At 46.9% G+C, this 18,837-nt stretch overlaps 1 protein-coding gene across 15 annotated transcripts in view; it reads left to right on the plus strand.

Annotated features, from left to right (window-relative positions):
- The window catches only part of LOC142256749 (IgGFc-binding protein-like), a 135,105-nt gene that overhangs the window by 40,906 nt on the left and 75,362 nt on the right, over positions 1-18,837 (plus strand). For 7 of the 15 annotated variants that reach the window (XM_075328625.1, XM_075328629.1, XM_075328626.1 and 4 more), the window contains one exon: positions 14,556-16,656. The exons of the other annotated variants lie outside the window; for them this stretch is intronic. In XM_075328625.1, the coding sequence (XP_075184740.1) occupies positions 14,556-14,758 (203 nt within the window). In that variant the 3' untranslated portion in view covers positions 14,759-16,656. Of the gene's footprint in view, positions 1-14,555; positions 16,657-18,837 lie in introns of those variants that run through there. 15 annotated transcript variants of the gene reach the window in all.

Consider the following 18,837-nt stretch of genomic DNA (forward strand, 5'->3'; position numbering starts at 1 on the left):
AATATCACATTGATCTGTAAATGGTATAAATAAACTGTACTTTGGTTAAATAAACAGAAAATTGATCATGCCCACATGGATGCAGGTCTTTTTCTCCGAGCGCTCGATCTTGATTAGGTCTGAAGAGGCCTAATTCAGAGGACCTCACTGGTGATCCCATAAGTTGACTTGTGACAAAACAGAACAGCTACAACAGTTTTTGGTGCCCAACGTGGAGCCATGGCCAACCAGCCTATTCGGAAGAAGTTTTGGGGACTCTTGAGACAGTGAAATTTCAGCTGCAGCAAGGTGAGAAGCTTTATTCTTACACTTTATTTCACTCTCTCTGATTTCCCAAATATTCTGGGTAAGGCTGTACACACGGTTCAAGAACTCTGGCATCCCAAATATTCTGGGTAAGGCTGTACACACGGTTCAAGAACTCTGGCATCACCAGTGAGTATTGTTTTTTCATGCATGTCTGAATGAGAGTTGAAATATAGAGTAATAAGATAATCTGTTGTCCGTCCATTAACTGATTGCATAGATTGCATAGCACAGAATTTGGGACAGTCTCTGTATAATTACATTTGCTGTGTTGCTGTGTTTTGTGTTTTGCTTTGGCCATCTTTGCATCTTTGATGGGCAATACACTGGTCTAGGGATATGTGTTCATAAGTGGTTCCATACTAATGCCTAGATAAAGTAGGCAGGCAATAGGTTGTTGTACATTGATGAGAAGCCTCTGAATAACAAAGTGACAAGTAATTGAGATAAGAGACTTGGTGAAATAATATGTATGTATAAGTCTAATGGTTATAGGTCAGGGGTCGGGAACCTATGGCTCGCGAGCCAGATATGGCTCTTTTGATGGCCGTATCTGGCTCGCAGACAGGGCTCCTACCTGTCTATGGGAAGGATGCATGCACCGCGCTCCATCAGGCCGCGGTGCACGCTGATCAGGCCCGGACTGACAGGCGGGAGGGGCGGGACTTCTCCCGGTGGGCTGGCCGGTGCAGGGGTGGGGGGGCCGCCGCCCCCCGCCTCTCCCGCAGGTCTGCAGTGGCGTAGCAAAGGGGGGGGCGGAGGGGGCAGTCCGCCCCGGGCGGCACATGTCAGGGGGGCGGCATTTTGGCCACTCGCTTTCAGTTCTGCTGTCCCTGGGCTGAGTTCCGGGGACCGCAGTCCTCGGCAGGAAACTGTGCCTGCCATCCCTTTAAGGCAGGGGTGGGGAACATCCAGCCCGCGATGACCTTTTCTGCGGCCCCCGGGGCACTGGGGCAGATTCCCGGAGGCTGCAGTGCTCGGGCAGCCGCTGATCTTGTCTATTGCCGGCAGACAGCACTGGGGGTGGGACTTCCTCCCTCCGGCTCCTACATGCTCCCCTGTGAAATTGCAGATAGAGCAGAGTGATGGGGCAGGGGCCTGTATAGTGCCGTGCGTTCTGCCTCTCACCCTCCAGTTCTGTGCTCTGCTGCTCAGGTCTATAAGGTCTTTTCTTGGAGAGAAAAGAGGAGAATGAAGCCAGCCCTTAAACTGCTGCATCCATCACTTGTGCTGCACCTGATCTTACAGGGCAACTAAGCAGCAGGTACTTATATCTGTGTGTGCTGTGCATACGGCGCGTGCGTGTGCTGTGTATACGGCGCGTGCGTGTGCTGTGTATACGGCGCGTGCGTGTGCTGTGTATACGGTGCGTGCGTGTGCTGTGTATACGGCGCGTGCGTGTGCTGTGTATTCGGCGTGTGTGAGTGTGTGCTGTGTATATGGTGTGTATGTGTGCTGTGTTTGTTGTGTTTGGCACTTAATAAAGTTTCATATTGTGAGGTTTATTGGTATATCTAATTCCTGGTGTGCATATGTTTACCTGCAGAGCTTTTTTTCTTCTCCTTATGTACTGTGTATACGGCATGTTGAGTGCTGTGTATGGCTTGTGTGTGTATCTCCTGGGTCTGAGCCTCTCTTTTTTGTTCATTTTCTGTAAGACCAACACTTTTAAAAGGGCCACTGACAGATACAATTGCTCCAGCGGTCACTTAGTACACAAAGGAGTGTTCCTCTCTGCTGCACTAAGCCACCGCTGGACCTAAACAATAATTCGCTGTAAAATAATAAAATAGATAATTGACATAACTGACAATGCGTTGTGTGACATGTCCAATATTCCAGCTTCTTTCTTCTGCGAATGCCTCAAAGCTGGCATTCTCTCAACATCAGGTGGGAAGAATGCCAGCTTCCAGTCATGCGCAGGAAAAAGAAGAAGCCAGACTGCTGGACTGATGTCAAGCAGAGTGAAGGCAGATAGCCGTAACGTACATGACTGAGGCAGTGATAGATCCAGGAAAGGGTTAAGGAGTAAGGGATGGGGGGTTTTACCTAAGGAATGTGGTGGTGGGCGAGCGAGCAGGAGGAGAGACGGGGGCAGGGGCCATATAAGAAATAGGTCCCATGTTAAGGTGTCATTCCTTTGTCCTGGACTCAAAGACTGAACAAGCAGTTGTGAATGCCTTGCTGAAGAGCGTTCAGGCCGCGGCTTTGACATGTAGGCCCGAATGGATTCAGGCCCAGCTAGACGAATTGCTGAAGAATGCCCGGGATACAGCATCTGTCCCTTCTGAACTTTCTGAACATCAAACTCTAAGAAGATCAAGACCTCCTGAGAGACTAACTTCTGAAATGGCCAATAGGACTCACAATAGGATCATAAGTCCTTCCGTTACTTCTAGGAAAAGAGCAAAGCGCAGCACGGCCTCTGATCCTGCTTACAAACCAGGAAGGAAACTACAGTACAAGAATAACAAGGGACAGAGAAAAGAGCCCGACCACCTAACCAGAGAGACACCAAGAAGTGCAAGGAGAAAGTCCAGCTCTACTGATGTGCCAGCCAGAGAAGCAGCCACACAAGCTACAACTGACGTGACCACAGCCCACCATGAATCCTTAGAACTTCCTCAACAAACTTTGCATCATTCTAGAGGACATCATACGGCCTCACCCCAGGAAATAAACCAACACGGGGGGATTGGCTTAGGACACACAACATTTCCGGATCCGGGTTCTCATTACACGAGGAGTGGTAGGAATCCAAAAAGACAACTGCGCAAAAGTACTTTAACCAGACAAAGACTTCATCGGCCGGCTCAGGATTGGAGTCAGGCAATAAATCTACAGCTACAAGACTCAGCAGAGATTCCAGACAATGACTATGACACAGATAACGACTCCCCACTAGAGGGCAGCAGCACGCAGCACTTCAATAATGGAGGGGCTGTAGAGACTAAAACTAATACGTCACGGACGGCTGGTCAACCTAGGACGCAGCCAGGTATTGGTGAGAACACTTTTTCTTGTCCTATATCTAGTGTAACAACACCTGTAATGAGTCCAGTGGGCGCAGTTGGGGGTACAGTTCCCGGCAATGTAGGATGGGATCTTAATTCAGTAGTACAGCAATTAGTGTCAGGGGTTAAGGAGGCTTTGAGTCAGTCTAGCTTACCCATAACTTCTTCTCCTATTGCTGCATGGTGCGGGAATGGTCGCCGGACATCGGAGGTGGTAAGTCAGTCGTGTGCTGATCCAGACACACAGGAGGACGCAGTCATTTCACAAGGGGTTACATTATCTGATGCAGCAAAAGGAGAATTATATGTATGTTTTGAGGGTCCTCTAGGAATTCATTTGAAACAGGAGGTTAGGGAGAAGATTTGGGCCGACGAATATGTGGAAATATTTTCATTATTGCCCTTAGAAAAATATAACTTGGATAGAGTAAGGTTTGATGAGAGAAAAAGAGAGGAACAAGAAAGACGGTATTGTCTCATCCCCCAAACATTTAGCAATTGGTTCCATGCCTTTGCCATATTAGCAAGTGTAATAGGCCAGAAAACTCCTGAACATTGCTCTGCCTTATTTTGTTACATGAATTCTATCGGGGAGGCGCACCGTGTGTATAGAGGTTTAGCATGGCTGCGCTATGATGAGCAGTTTCGCCAACGAAAGGCTGGTCGCCAAGGGATTCGTTGGGATCACAAAGATATTAGTTTATGGATGCGTCTCATGACAGCGCCACGTGGGGTTAATCAGCCCTTTCAGGGCTATGTCGGCAGATCATCAGCAAGCGGATTGTCGGCAGCAAACAGAAAAGGTTGCTGCTGGCAGTTCAATGATAGCCAGTGCAGATTCGGAAACACATGCAGGTACAAACATGAATGCAGCTTCTGTAGTGGAAACCATAGCCTATCAAAATGCTTTACACGAAATAAAACCCCAACAGCAGAGATTAACCAAAAAGGGGGAAACCCCAATTAGACTCGGGGAGATGGCGGGCTATCTAAGCAGGTACCCAGATAGAAAAGCAGCACAATTGCTGGGGGAGGGTTTCTCAGAAGGTTTTAAGATCCCATCTACTTCAGGCCCATTAACCTGTTCTCGTAACCTTGCTTCAGCTTATACATATTCTCACATTGTCTCCACAAAACGAAACAAAGAAATTGACCTGGGCCGCATGGCAGGCCCATTCCCCAAAATGCCAATAGAAAACTTAAGGGTCTCTCCATTGGGAGTGGTCCCAAAGAAGGAACCCAATAAGTTTAGGCTGATCCATCATCTGTCCTTCCCTCATGGAAGCTCAGTTAATGATGGAATCGATCAGGAACTTTGCACAGTCTCGTATACTTCATTTGATACAGCGATTGCATGGGTACAGAAGTACGGCAGAGGAGCTTTAATGGCAAAAACAGACATTGAAGCTGCCTTTAGACTCTTACCAGTCCATCCAGAAAGCTTCCATCTCTTGGGTTGTCAGTGGCAGGGAATGTTTTATGTAGACTTGTGTTTACCGATGGGCTGCTCCATCTCATGCTCCTTGTTTGAATCATTTAGCACATTTTTAGAGTGGGTAGTAAAGAAGGAAGCCGGCGTGCGTTCTGTCCTGCATTATCTAGATGATTTCCTATGTATTGGTCCACCAAAGTCATTTGTTTGTGCTTCATTATTGTCAGCGATTCAGTCGGTTTTTAAGCGTTTCGGAGTACCGTTAGCATCAGATAAAACAGAAGGCCCGTCTACACTTATCAAGTTTTTAGGAATTTTGATTGACAGTGAGACAATGGAGTGCAGATTACCGGATGACAAGGTCAGTGATCTGCTGGAGGCAGTCAGAGAAGCTAGATCCCACCGTAAGATCAGATTAAAGGATCTACAATCGCTGTTAGGAAAAATGAACTTTGCGTGTCGCATTATTCCAATGGGTAGAGTTTTTTGTAGGCGCCTAGCTGCAGCTACCTCAGGCATAACCTTTCCACATCACTTTGTGCGGCTGGCTAGAACATTAAAGGACGATCTGGCGGTATGGGAACAGTTCTTAATGGAGTTTAATGGGAGGTCATTGTGGATCAGACCACCGGTTTCAAATTTTGATCTAGACATCCACACTGATGCAGCGGGGTCAACTGGTTTTGGTGCATATTGTTCTGGACAGTGGTGTGCAGATAGGTGGCCAGAGAGTTGGAGAAACAATGGGTTAACACGAAACTTAGTACTCCTTGAATTGTTCCCCATAGTGGTTGCTTGTGAAATTTGGTGCAATATTTTCCAAAACCGAAAAGTGAGATTTCATGGTGATAATTTGGGAGTTGTAGAAGTCATCAACAAACAATCAGCTTCTTCCCTGCCTGTTGTTACGTTGCTGCGTCATCTAGTGCTGCGCTGTTTAAAGTCAAATTGTCAGATTACAGCTGTGCATGTCCCCGGTGTTTGCAATTCTGTGGCTGATGCTCTGTCTCGTTTTCAGTGGGACAGATTCCGTTCGTTAGCCCCGATGGCAGAGGTACAAGGCAAGAAGTGTCCGGATTTTCTATGGTCACTGCCAGTGACACCGCATACGCTCTGATAGAACGGTCTGTGGGTGTAAGCACATGGCAGAGGTACCAGTCAGCATGGAGGGAATGGGAAGACTTGTGTGCTCTAGTGGCACATGATGCCAGGTTACATGACAATGTTTCCTTGTTGTTATTTTACATTAGCAGGGCCTTTGTGGATGGTACTTCATTGTCCACTATTGATAGTAAAATGTCTGGATTAGCTTTTTGGTTTAAGTTGCACGACTTCACTGATTACACAAAGCATTTTTTAGTTAAGCAGGCCCTAAAGGGTTACAGAAAAAGTTGTAAGAAGACCAGAGATAAACGGCGTCCGATTTCTTTCCAGTTATTGCAGCAGATACTGAGTGTACTAGGCCGAGTCTGTAGCAGTCCGTTTGAAGTGTTTCTCTTTAGTTGTGCATTCACACTGGCCTTTTTTTTGGCGCTTTTGAGAATCAGCGAGTTGGTGTCGAGTAGCTCCACCAGAAGTGGGGGTCTACAAGACGAGGACGTGCATCAGTACACAGACAGATTGGAATGTTTTCTGGCAAAGTCAAAAACTGATCAACAGGGTAGAGGAAAATGGATCACATTGTTTCCTTTAAGCAATTCATGAGGATTGTAAGTCATTGTCACAATTTCAATTCACAGCAGTTCTTAAAAAATGCCTGACAATATTGGGAGAGTCTCCAAAATGCATTCACTTCACACTCATTTAGGATAGGAGCAGCCACAGAAGCTGTAGATGGGGCTTAGAGCCTGACATAGTTAAAAAAAAATCGGGAGATGGGAATCGAGCAGATTTAAGAGTTACATTCGATTACATTTATTATAAATGGCGTACATGTATATATATGTGTACATTGTGGTAATCCTATAGTAGTTGTGTCTTCATTTAGACAATTGTGTGATAATTGTGTTTTTGTTTTTTGTTTTAGCTGAACAGCAATGCCTGGTTTGGATCATGGGACATTCATTTGTTTTTTGGGGGGCCTTACGTGCAGCAGTCAGGCCTAATGGTAAACAGTTGGGGTTGCCCAGTTCCTTGGCACGGGTGACATGGATAGGAAAGAGGGGAATGCAGTGGCATCAGCTGTTGAGAGAAATCCAGTATCATGTGGAGTTCTACCGCCCCCCGGACGTCTTACTTATCCATTTAGGTGGTAATGATTTAGCAATAAGAACATCAAGACATTTAGTTAGGAACATAAAGCTTGATATGTTGAATTTATGGAGGTCTTACCCAGAAACAGTGGTGGTCTGGTCGGATATAGTAGCTAGACAAATGTGGAGAACAGCGCGATCAGTGGCTCGCATCAATAATACAAGGATAAAGGTTAATAAAAAAATAACAAAATTTGTGTTGGAAAACGGAGGGGTGGCCATACGTCACCAGATGCTGGAAAATACAAAGGAACATTTTTGGAGAGATGATAAGGTACATCTTAATGACATTGGCATTGATATATGGATGTTGGGAATACAAGAAGAAGTAGAACGAGCCATTAAGTTGTGGAGGAACTCACTCTTGTAAGGTGTCACAAGAGCGAGTCTTGGCGGGATGTGGTTGTTTAAACCCCCTCTTTGTTGGTTGGAGAATTATGTTTTTAATGGGGTCCCTGGGCCAGAGCTCAGCGGACAGTGGAATATGGGTCCCTGGGGAGGAGCTCAGTGGACAGTGGAATAGATGGGTCCCTGGGGAGGAGCTCAGCGGACACAAGGAAAATGATCAAGGGGTATACCCAGATTCCCCCTTGAGCTAGGTGTACACGGCGGAGGGGGATATGGGGCTGGGATTTATAACAACCACATCTCTGGGCCGATAATCTTGTTTTTTCTTGTTGATGTTTTTTCTTATTAAAAATAAAGGGCTGCTGTGGCCAAAATTTTAATCCATGTCACGCAGTGTGTGGTGTCTTATTTATTAGGTTTCCAGGAGCGCAATTCACTAGTCCATCAGTCAAGCAGAGTGAAGGCAGATAGCCGTAACGTACATGACTGAGGCAGTGATAGATCCAGGAAAGGGTTAAGGAGTAAGGGATGGGGGTTTTTACCTAAGGAATGTGGTGGTGGGCGAGCGAGCAGGAGGAGAGACGGGGGCAGGGGCCATATAAGAAATAGGTCCCATGTTAAGGTGTCATTCCTTTGTCCTGGACTCAAAGACTGAACAAGCAGTTGTCCCACCCACCCTCCCTATAATGAAGGGAAATGTATCAATATCAGGACTTTGCAACACTGTCAATATTCTAACAATGTTATTGGTATTCAACATCATCGGTATTTTATCAACATTATTAGTATTGTATCGTATTGTATCAATTGTTATCAGTAATGTATCCAAATTGACAATGTCATATCAACATATTAATATTGTATTAACATTTTAATATTGTATGTTACAGCAGCATTTGGCGGCGGCGGGATGTGGTTGTTTAAACCCCCTCTTTGTTGGTTGGAGAATTATGTTTTTAATGGGGTCCCTGGGCCAGAGCTCAGCGGACAGTGGAATATGGGTCCCTGGGGAGGAGCTCAGTGGACAGTGGAATAGATGGGTCCCTGGGGAGGAGCTCAGCGGACACAAGGAAAATGATCAAGGGGTATACCCAGATTCCCCCTTGAGCTAGGTGTACACGGCGGAGGGGGATATGGGGCTGGGATTTATAACAACCACATCTCTGGGCCGATAATCTTGTTTTTTCTTGTTGATGTTTTTTCTTATTAAAAATAAAGGGCTGCTGTGGCCAAAATTTTAATCCATGTCACGCAGTGTGTGGTGTCTTATTTATTAGATTACCAGGAGCGCAATTCACTAGTCCATCAGTCATGCATCGCAAGTTCACAATGTAAGTTATTTATTTGATTTTTTTACTGCTAATTACCATTGTTTCAGTCCAGTTGTGGCTTTATACAGCAGGGAGGAGCATTCCTTGCTGTACTAAGTGAACATTGGAGCGATTGATCTGTCAATGGCCCTTTAAACATATTGTACGGCTCTCGCGGAATTATATTTCAAAATATGTGGCGTTTACGGCTCTCTTAGCCAAAAAGGTTCCTGACCCCTGTTATAGGTCATACTGTGGACTGTGAAAAGATGTTCCGGTTGTGAAATGTCACAGGGCATAGCCATATAGAGTATTTGAGTGGATACCTGACATATGTATTTTTTCCCATCAGTGTCAAGAGCGGTTTAGATAATTTTATTTGCATGTGAGGTTAACTGATCCTTGGAAGGTGTATTGTTACATATGTTTCTGGAATCAATGAATGAGTAAGACAAGTGGTCCTGGGATCTGTCCTTATAGTGAGATATTGTGTGTTTCTTCCCCTCAAAATGGGGATGAAGGTTTTATAGTAAAGTAGAATATTAGTGCTGTGAAGGTATATAAGTAGTCTCAATTTTCTGCTGGGATTGTGTATTATACCAGTGGGTATTAGGATTGTGTTTTGGAAAGCTGAATCTGGACGAGATAAGACTCTTGCTAAACAAACTGTGCGCTGCTGACATTCTGTTGGGAGGGGTCAAGTGAACAGCTGCGCGATTTTCTGCCCTCTGTGAGAAGTCAGCTCTGCTAATTGTTTTGGCTTAACTCTAGTTTACGTTCGTTGCTGGAATACTTTGTAAGGCCTGCGCCACACATCCGTGCCTCCGGCACGTGTTTGTCATTTTTTACACGTACCGGCGGCACGGAGACACTTTAACCAATGCTACCCTATTGTAGCAGGCACACACACGTAAAACCACACGGAACGTGTGTCCGTGTGCGTTTGTACGTGTGTGCGTTTTTGAAAGCGCTGACATGTCCGTTTTTTCACCGGCAGCACGGGTGTCACACGGCCCGCACCCGCACCACACGCGCCGGAGAAAACACACATGTCATTGAAAAAAAACCAAAACATTAACTCACCTTCTCCAGCCCTCCTGTCTCTGCCGCTGCTGCCTCTTGCTGCCGACCGCCGCTCATTAATCTCATAGAATATTCACTTCACTGCCTGGCAGCAGCAGCAGCGGGGAGACGGGAGGGCTGGAGACCGAGGATCAGCACCACGGACAGCAGCGCGGACATCAGGAAGGACCAGGTGAGTATAATAATTACCGGTTCTACGTGTGCTATCGCGGATAGCACACGTAGAACACACGTGTCACGCACGTACCAGAGACACGTACTTACCTGCACGCAACACGCAGGGGAAATACGTGTCTCTCGGCATGTGCGTGAATTTCACGTGAGTGTGGCAGAGGCCTAAAGGACCAGCATGGACTACCCAACTGCACATCAGGTCTAAGTGGGTTAGAGAGCATTGTGGCCTTCCCACTTACATGGAGGTGGTCTAGCAGGTGAGAGGACTATCACACTTGGTCCTTCCTGCTTTAGTCATCTGGTCTATTGGGTGAGAGGTGTTTTTTAACCCTTCCCAATACGCCCTACAAGTGTAGCAGGTGAGAGTGAATGCTGATTTAGCCTTCTTGCTACCACTTGAGAGCCCATTCTGACTTGCCAGGAGAAGTGTGGCCTGTTAACAAGGTTCAGGGACACTGAGAGGGCATTTGCAGAAAGGTGGGCTGTGTGGGAATAAGTTGAAGCCATGGGCAACTTGTTCAGTGTGCAGCGTGGGGCTCCAGCAGGATCCAAAACAGCCAAACAGATAGTGCAAGAAAGAGAAGGCTGGGCGCGGTGGCGTGTGCCTGTAATCCCAGCTACTTGGGAGGCTGAGGCTGGCGAATCGCTTGAGTCCAGGAGTTCTGGGCTACCCTGTGGAATGTCGATCGGGTGTCCGCATTAAGTTTGGCATCAATATGGTGACTCTGAGGGAGCTCAGAGCTACCAGGTTGCCCTAACGAGGGGTGAACCGGCCCAGGTCGGAAACAGAGCAGTCTGTACTGATGACTGACGTGACACAGCAAAAAGGGGAGAGTATAGAGACGTACTTTGGGAGGTTACAGCTGAAGTGGACAGACATGGGGTACAGTGCAAGAAACGACCTTGATATCAAAATATTGGTGAATGCATTCATTGACGGTATGAATAAGTTTTTACGAGAAGCAGTACAGACGGCCAGACCTGAGTGGAGAAACATGGACCCAACAGACCTTCTGCAAGTAGCTAAGGGGGTTGAACTGACAAAATGCAAGCGACCAGTTATGTATGCTAGAGCACAAGGAAGACAGTGGAAGCAGAGAGGGGGGGCACCAGGTGACCTAGCGACCGTACAGTGCTGGAATTGTGGACAGAATGGACATTATGCCAGACAGTGCAAAAACTCCAAAAAGGAGAGTGAGCAGACTCTTCCCTCTTCCCTTGCCTCTGACCTAGGAAACTGGCAACCCAGTGACAAATGTGTACCCTGTTTTCGTTCCCTCAGGACCTTGTCCCACCTTACTTACGACCATAACCATGCCAGGGGGGAAGGAGGCAGAATTTTTAATTGACACTGGGGCAGCCGGCACTGTGGTACATAAAGACCTGATAATGCCAGACATGATCACTGACGAGACTGTGGAGTGTGTCGGGGTGGAGGGATTGGTGTCTGAAACTCCCTTGACAAAACAGATGAAGCTGAGATTACAAGATAGCCAGGAAATTCTCACAAAGCTTATTGTTAGTGAAAACACTCCTATGAATTTGCTGGGGGCTGATGTGTTAAGTGCTATCCAGGCTACCATACAATACACCCCAGAAGGTATTACAGTCATGAGTCCCCTCTCTGACAAACACTTGTGCAAGATTGCAGCAATGGTGTACATGTCCAAATCTGCGAGAGTGTCCGATACCAGAACTAGTGAAGACATAGCAATGCAACAAGTTCCAGACATCGTATGGGCAAAGGGAAAAACTGATGTTGGTCGGCTTCCTATTCCCCCAGTCATGATAAAATTAAAAGAAGGCTCCACTCCTCCTTGTTTAAAGCAGTATCCCTTAAGCCCAGCCAAATCAATGGCCCTGACCAGAGATATAAGAGAATATGTGCAAGCAGGGGCTCTAGTACAAAGGTCCTCCCCCTGTAACACTCCCTTGTATCCAATCAAGAAAAAAGGGCCCAAAGGTTCCCCTGACACGTACAGAATGGTGCATGATTTGAGAGCTGTCAATGCTGTCACTGAGAGTGTAACACCAATTGTTCCAAACCCACATACCTTACTGTCACAAATCCCAGGGACCTCCAAATGTTTTACAGTAATTGATTTGGCAAATGCCTTTTTCTCAGTGCCTCTACACCCTGACTGTCAGTATCTTTTTGCCTTCACACATGAGGGGAAACAGTACATGTGGACAGTCCTCCCGCAAGGAGGAATGAATTCACCTACCATTTATTCTACAGCTATGGCAGGAATTCTGGAACAACCGCCTCATCCACAGGTTACGCTATTGCAGTACGTGGATGACCTTTTGCTCTGCTGTCCAGACCAGACGTCCTGCAGAGAAGCCACAATTTCTTTGCTGTGTTTTCTGGCAGAGAATGGTTGCAAAGTTTCACGTGAAAAATTACAATACTGTAAGCAAAAGGTAACCTTTTTGGGTCACTGTATCTCTGAAGGTACGAGACACCTGACTGAGGAGAGAAAACAAGCAGTCCAAAAGCTCTCCCTACCCAGGTCCCACCGGCAACTGTGCACCTTTTTGGGCTTAGTGTCATACTGCAGGCCTTGGATAAGGTCTGCCTCGCAAATGATGCAACCCCTCTATGATTGTCTGTCATCTGACCCCTTTGACCTCACTCAGGAAGCTATTGATTCCTTTCATTCCCTTAAACTACTCATTGTATCTGCCCCGGCCCTGGGTATTCCAAATTACGATCAACCATTTTTCTTGTTTTGCACAGAACAGGGAGGGCATGCGACAGCCGTCCTCACACAGCAACATGGTGACAAACAAAGACCAATAGCTTACTACTCAGCGCGATTGGACCCAGTTGTCAGAGGGTCACCCACGTGTGTCCGTGCTGTAGCGGCTGCTGCAGTACTGCTAGGGAAAGCTTGCTAGATCACATTGACATTTCCCTTAACAATTTACTCCCCGCATGACATTCATGCTATACTTGTGCAAGTCCAACCGAAACACCTGTCTATGGCCAGACAGCTCAGACTTGAATGTGCCCTTCTGATTCCTGAGTATGTCACCCTCAAGAGGTGTAATGTTCTGAATCCAGCCACCCTTTTGCCAGTAGATTCAGAAAAGGGGGAATTGGTGACAATGGTAGCAAGTGAGGATGAATACTTTGACATGACGCACGAGCATGACTGCATAGAGCTGATGAGTCAGGAGACAGCAGGCTTTCCACATGTCTATGATACACCTATTACTAATGCAGATTTTGAGTTTTTTGTAGATGGCTCCAGATACCACCTGGATGGGAGATTCTACACTGGATATGCAGTAGTATCCTCACATGAGGTAATCCGAGCTGAACCACTCCCGCCGCACATGTCCGTGCAGGAGGCGGAGCTAACAGCGCTCATTGAGGCGTGTAGAGCGGGATCAGGTAGGAAAATTAATGTTTATTCAGACTCAAAGTATGGATTTGGGATCTGTCATGATTTTGGCCCTATCTGGAGAAGTAGAGCTTTTCTTACGTCAGCTGGTAAGCCTATTAAAAATGCAGAATTGGTAAAACGGTTAATGGAGGCACTAATGTTACCAGTCCAGGTTGGCATCATTAAGGTGAAAGCACACACAAAAGGTGACTCACTGGAGGTAGCGGGCAATAGAAGGGCGGATGCAGCTGCGAAAGCAGCGGCAAAGAGGCCTAGGGATCAGAGGATAGTGGCAGGGAGCCAGCAAGTCCCAGCCACAGTGACTCTGGATGTCCTGAAATCCCTCCAGCATCAGGCTGCCCAAACAGAGAAGGAACTCTGGGAGAAAATGGGAGCTGGGCTGAACTCAAATGGAGTATGGGAAAGTAAGGATAGGTTGTGTTTACCAAGGTCCCTGTTCCCTATGATGGCACAAGCAACACATGGCCCCACTCACGCCTCAAAAAGTCACATGTGTAACCAGGTGAATGCCTTCTGGATCGCTCCTGGCTTCAGTTACGTAGCCTCCAAACACGTACAATCCTGCATTATCTGCGCACAACACAACCCAGGTAAAACAGTAAAAGTCCCTAAGAAAGCAACACCCAGACCGCTCTATCCGTTTCAACGACTGCAAATAGACTACATACAACTACCCAAGGTAGGAGTGTATGAATACGTCCTGGTATGTGTAGATCTCTTCTCAGGATGGGTTGAGGCCTATCCAGTAAAATGTGCAAATGATAAAACAACTGCAGAAAAACTGATGGAGGAACTAGTCTGTCGGTATGGCATCCCAGAAGCCATAGAAAGTGACAGGGGTACACACTTCACTGGAGAAATAATGAGGGACATTATGCAGGCCCTGGGAATAGAGCAGGCATTCCATACCCCTTATCATCCACAGAGCAGTGGAAAAGTAGAGAGATTAAACGGGACACTTAAACTAAAAATTCAAAAGGCCATGGCAGAGACAGGAAAGAATTGGGTAGAGTGCTTATCCCTGGCACTCTTTTCAGTCAGACACACTCCAAATAGAAAGACAGGCTTGTCTCCTTTTGAAGTCCTTTTTGGTAGTGCCCCAAAAACAGGTCTCTACTTTCCACAAGTGTTACAGATGCAACACGGCACTTTGACAGCCTATGTCCAGGCCTTACAGGAAAGACTTAATGTGGTGCATAAACATGTCTTTTCATCCATTCCAGATCCCAATGCAAGTGCAGATGTGCATCAGCTGAATCCAGGTGATTGGGTGGTCGTGCACAGACACGTGAGAAGGAGCCTAGATCCACGCTTTGATGGCCCATTCCAAGTCCAGCTGACCACATCCACCTCAGTGAAACTTGAGGGAAAACCCACCTGGATCCACGCCAGTCACTGTAAAAAGGTCACTCCACCGGCAGAATGACAGTCTTGCTAATTATCCTGCTAGGTGTAGCAGGGTTGCTGCGCCAAACAAAGACACTGAGAGAACTTTTTAATACGGACTGGGATAATAAACTCATTCGCCACCATATTTCTCTTACTGAGGACATGGAAGGAGAAAAGCCAAAAGACTGTTGGATCTGCACACACAGTCCTATTTCTTCAAAGACTATGCCTTATTTAGCCTTACCTCTGGAACCATAGGAGGTATTGGTACCAGACTGTATACACAATGAAACCTGGACTCAATCTAGATTTTTGGGAGAAGATGTACCTCGTGATGTATCTGCTACATTGACTATAGTTGGATGGGTCACTAAACCCTGGTTCCAGCTAAATATCACACGACCCGATGGATACTCGTGGTGGATGGAATACGATTCAGACATGGGCATAATTGCCAAAATAAAGACTAAGATTCCTCATTCGGGCCCCATTCCCCATGATGGATTATGGTTCAGTCTTCAATACAATGGTGTTGGAAATTGTGGAGAAGACAATAACTGTTTCTATATACATACACACGACTCAACCAAGGACAATGAGACAGTATATCAGAAGGGTATTGAGGGCTGTACATCATCATTTATTAGACGGACTTTTAGGAGGGAGCGGGGGAGCTGTATCTCGGGTATGACCAGAAAACAAATGAACAATACGTGGTGTGCTCATAAAGTCATGAAGGGGCTTCTGAATCTGCTTTATTGTGTACAAAGTCAAACTCACTTTTGTATTTTCCCAGAGGGAGTGTTTTTGGTTTGTGGGAATCGTGCTCACAAGTGGGTGAGCCCTGACATGAGAGGGGTCTGCACACTTGCCAGACTTACACCAGCCACTTTCATAGTTCCTCATAGTAAAGTAGATGTAGCAGCTGTCCCAATTCATACCTTGTATAAACGAGCAGCAGATAATACACCCCGGCCAAATGGTAGGCCTCATGTAGTAGAAATGGGAAAAGCAAATAAGGTATTTAGTGCTATTTTCATACACCCTTTCTTAATGCAAATGTGGGACAAGCTAGTAGAGGCCACTGACTACCTGGATGATCAAATTTTTCGGGTTCTTGAGATTCTAAATGCTACCAATGCTATACAAAAACAATTAATTGTAGTCACTAACCAGCATACTATAGTGCTAGACTTTGTGACAGCAAAAGACGGCGGAATGTGTCAAATAATTGGTCCTGCCTGTTGCCATTACATTGACCCTGCAGGCAACCTCCAGGTTAGAGCAGATATACAGAAAACAAGTGAACTTAGGGATAAATGGTTAAAAGAGCACGATGCCAACAAGAACTCCTGGTGGGGAAATACATTTTCTTTTATGAATCCAGCCAATTGGTTTAAAGGCATAGCAGGTTGGGTTTCTGGCATTATACAAACCTGTATGCAAATATTGTTATTCTGTCTACTGCTTTAGGCCCCCTTCACACGTCCGTGAAACACGTGCGTGTTTGGTCCGTTTCCGTATATGCCGGAGACACGGCCAAACGTGCACCAATGTTAATCTATGATTGTGGTCACACGTGCGTTATTTCATTATGTCCGTTTGTGCGTGTCCGTGATCCGTATGTGTGTGCGTTTTGCACGGATGCATGTCCGTTATCTGCACGGAGCACGCACACGTGGACACAATGAAAGTCTATGGGTATATGCACACACGTTAGTAAACACGTATGAATCTACCTATAGTCCGTGTCCGTTTGGTGTTTTTATTTCTAGTGATGTCGGCTATTCTTTCTATTTCTGTGTATGTCGGTCAATCTCCCTGAGTCCATCGGTCGGTCTCTCTGTCTCTCTGTCGGTCTCTCTGTCTGTCTGTCCCTCTCTCACAGTCTGTCGGTCAGTTTCCCCCCCTCTCTCATACTTACCGTTCCCCGATCTCCGGCGCAGCGCTGCACGGCATTCACACTGCTGCGGCGGCTTTTACTGTTTTGAAAAAGCCGGCCGCTCATTAAACAATCTCCTATTCCCTGCTTTCCCCGCCCACCGGCGCCTATGATTGGTTGCAGTGAGACACGCCCCCACGCTGAGTGACAGGTGTCACACTGCACCCAATCACAGCAGCCGGTGGGCGTGTCTATACTGTGCAGTAAAATAAATAAATAAATAATTAAAAAAAAACGGCGTGCGGTCCCCCCCAATTTTAATGCCAGCCAGATAAAGCCATACGGCTGAAGGCTGGTATTCTCAGGATGGGGAGCTCCACGTTATGGGGAGCCCCCCACCCTAACAATATCAGTCAGCAGCCGCCCAGAATTGCCGCATACATTATATGCGACAGTTCTGGGGCTGTACCCAGCTCTTCCCGATTTGCCCTGGTGCGTTGGCAAATCGGGGTAATAAGGAGTTATTGGCAGCCCATAGCTGCCAATAAGTCCTAGATTAATCATGTCAGGCGTCTATGAGACACCTTCCACGATTAATCTGTAAATTACAGTAAATAAACACACACACCAGAAAAAAATCCTTTATTAGAAATAAAAACACACACATATACCCTGATTCACCAGTTTAATCAGCCCCAAAAAGCCCTCCATGTCCGGCGTCATCCAGGATGCTCCAGCGTCGCATCCAGCGCTGCTGCATGGAGGTGACAGGAGCTGCAGCAGACACCGCCGCTCCGGTCACCTCCACGCAGCTAATGAAGAGAGCCGCGCAATCAGCTGAGCTGTCACTATGGTTACCCGCTGTCACTGGATCCAGCGGTGCATGCAGCGGTGGCCGCGGGTAACCTAAGTGACAGCTCAGCTGATCGCCGGCTGTCTTCATTAGCTGCGTGGAGGTGACCGGAGCGGCGGTGTCTTCTGCAGCTCCTGTCACCTCCATGCAGCAGCGCTGGAAGCGACGCTGGATCATCCTGGATTACGCCGGACATGGAGGGCTTTTTGGGGCTGATTAAAGTGGTGAACCAGGGTATATGTGTGTGTATTTTATTTCTAATAAAGGATTTTTCAGTTGTGTGTGTTTATTTACTGTAATTTACAGATTAATCATGGAGGGTGTCTCATAGACGCCTGACATGATTAATCTAGGACTTATAGGCAGCTATGGGCTGCCATTAACTCCTTATTACCCCGATTTGCCAAAGCACCAGGGCAAATCGGGAAGAGCCGGGTACAGCCCCAGAACTGTCGCATATAATGTATGCGGCAATTCTGGGCGGCTGCTGACTGATATTGTTAGGGTGGGGGGCTCCCCATAACGTGGAGCTCCCCATCCTGAGAATACCAGCCTTCAGCCGTATGGCTTTATCTGGCTGGCATTAAAATTGGGGGGAACCGCACGCCGTTTTTTTTTAATTATTTATTTATTTATTTATTTTACTGCACAGTATAGACACGCCCACCGGCTGCTGTGATTGGGTGCAGTGTGACACCTGTCACTCAGCGTGGGGGCGTGTCTCACTGCAACCAATCATAGGCGCCGGTGGGCGGGGAAAGCAGGGAATAGGAGATTGTTTAATGAGCGGCCGGCTTTTTCAAAATAGTAAAAGCCGCCGCAGCAGTGTGAATGCCGTGCAGCGCCGGTGATCGGTGAGTATGAGAGAGGGGGGGAACTTCAGTCACTCGGGGGATTAGCGGTCACCGGTGAATCCTTCACAGGTGACCGCTAATCAGTACTCGACACAGACAGAGCCGCGGTATGAGGATGAAGTCGGGTGAAGTTCACCCGAGTTCATTCTCATCGCGCAACTCTGTCTGCTGTCAGCCGACATTTATAAACGACATTGTGCATCACACACACGGACATTCCACACGGACATTCCACACGGACATTCCACGTACACATACACGTTAATTCCACACGCACACACGGACGTTCTGCACACAAACACGGCTAGCATACGCAATTCACACAGGTGCCACACGGACCATAAAAACGGACACAAAAACGGGACACGGACCCGAAAAACGGCCCGTAACACACATGCGTGTTTTTCACGGACGTGTGAAGGGGGCCTTATATAGCTGTAAAAACATTGATATATGCATTACCTAAACTATTGAATAATGTATGTTCTAAGAGTCCCAGCATTGAACCCTCTGTAGTTTACTACGGA

The sequence above is a fragment of the Anomaloglossus baeobatrachus genome, chromosome 11 (assembly GCF_048569485.1).
Source record: "Anomaloglossus baeobatrachus isolate aAnoBae1 chromosome 11, aAnoBae1.hap1, whole genome shotgun sequence".
NCBI lineage: Eukaryota > Metazoa > Chordata > Amphibia > Anura > Aromobatidae > Anomaloglossus > Anomaloglossus baeobatrachus.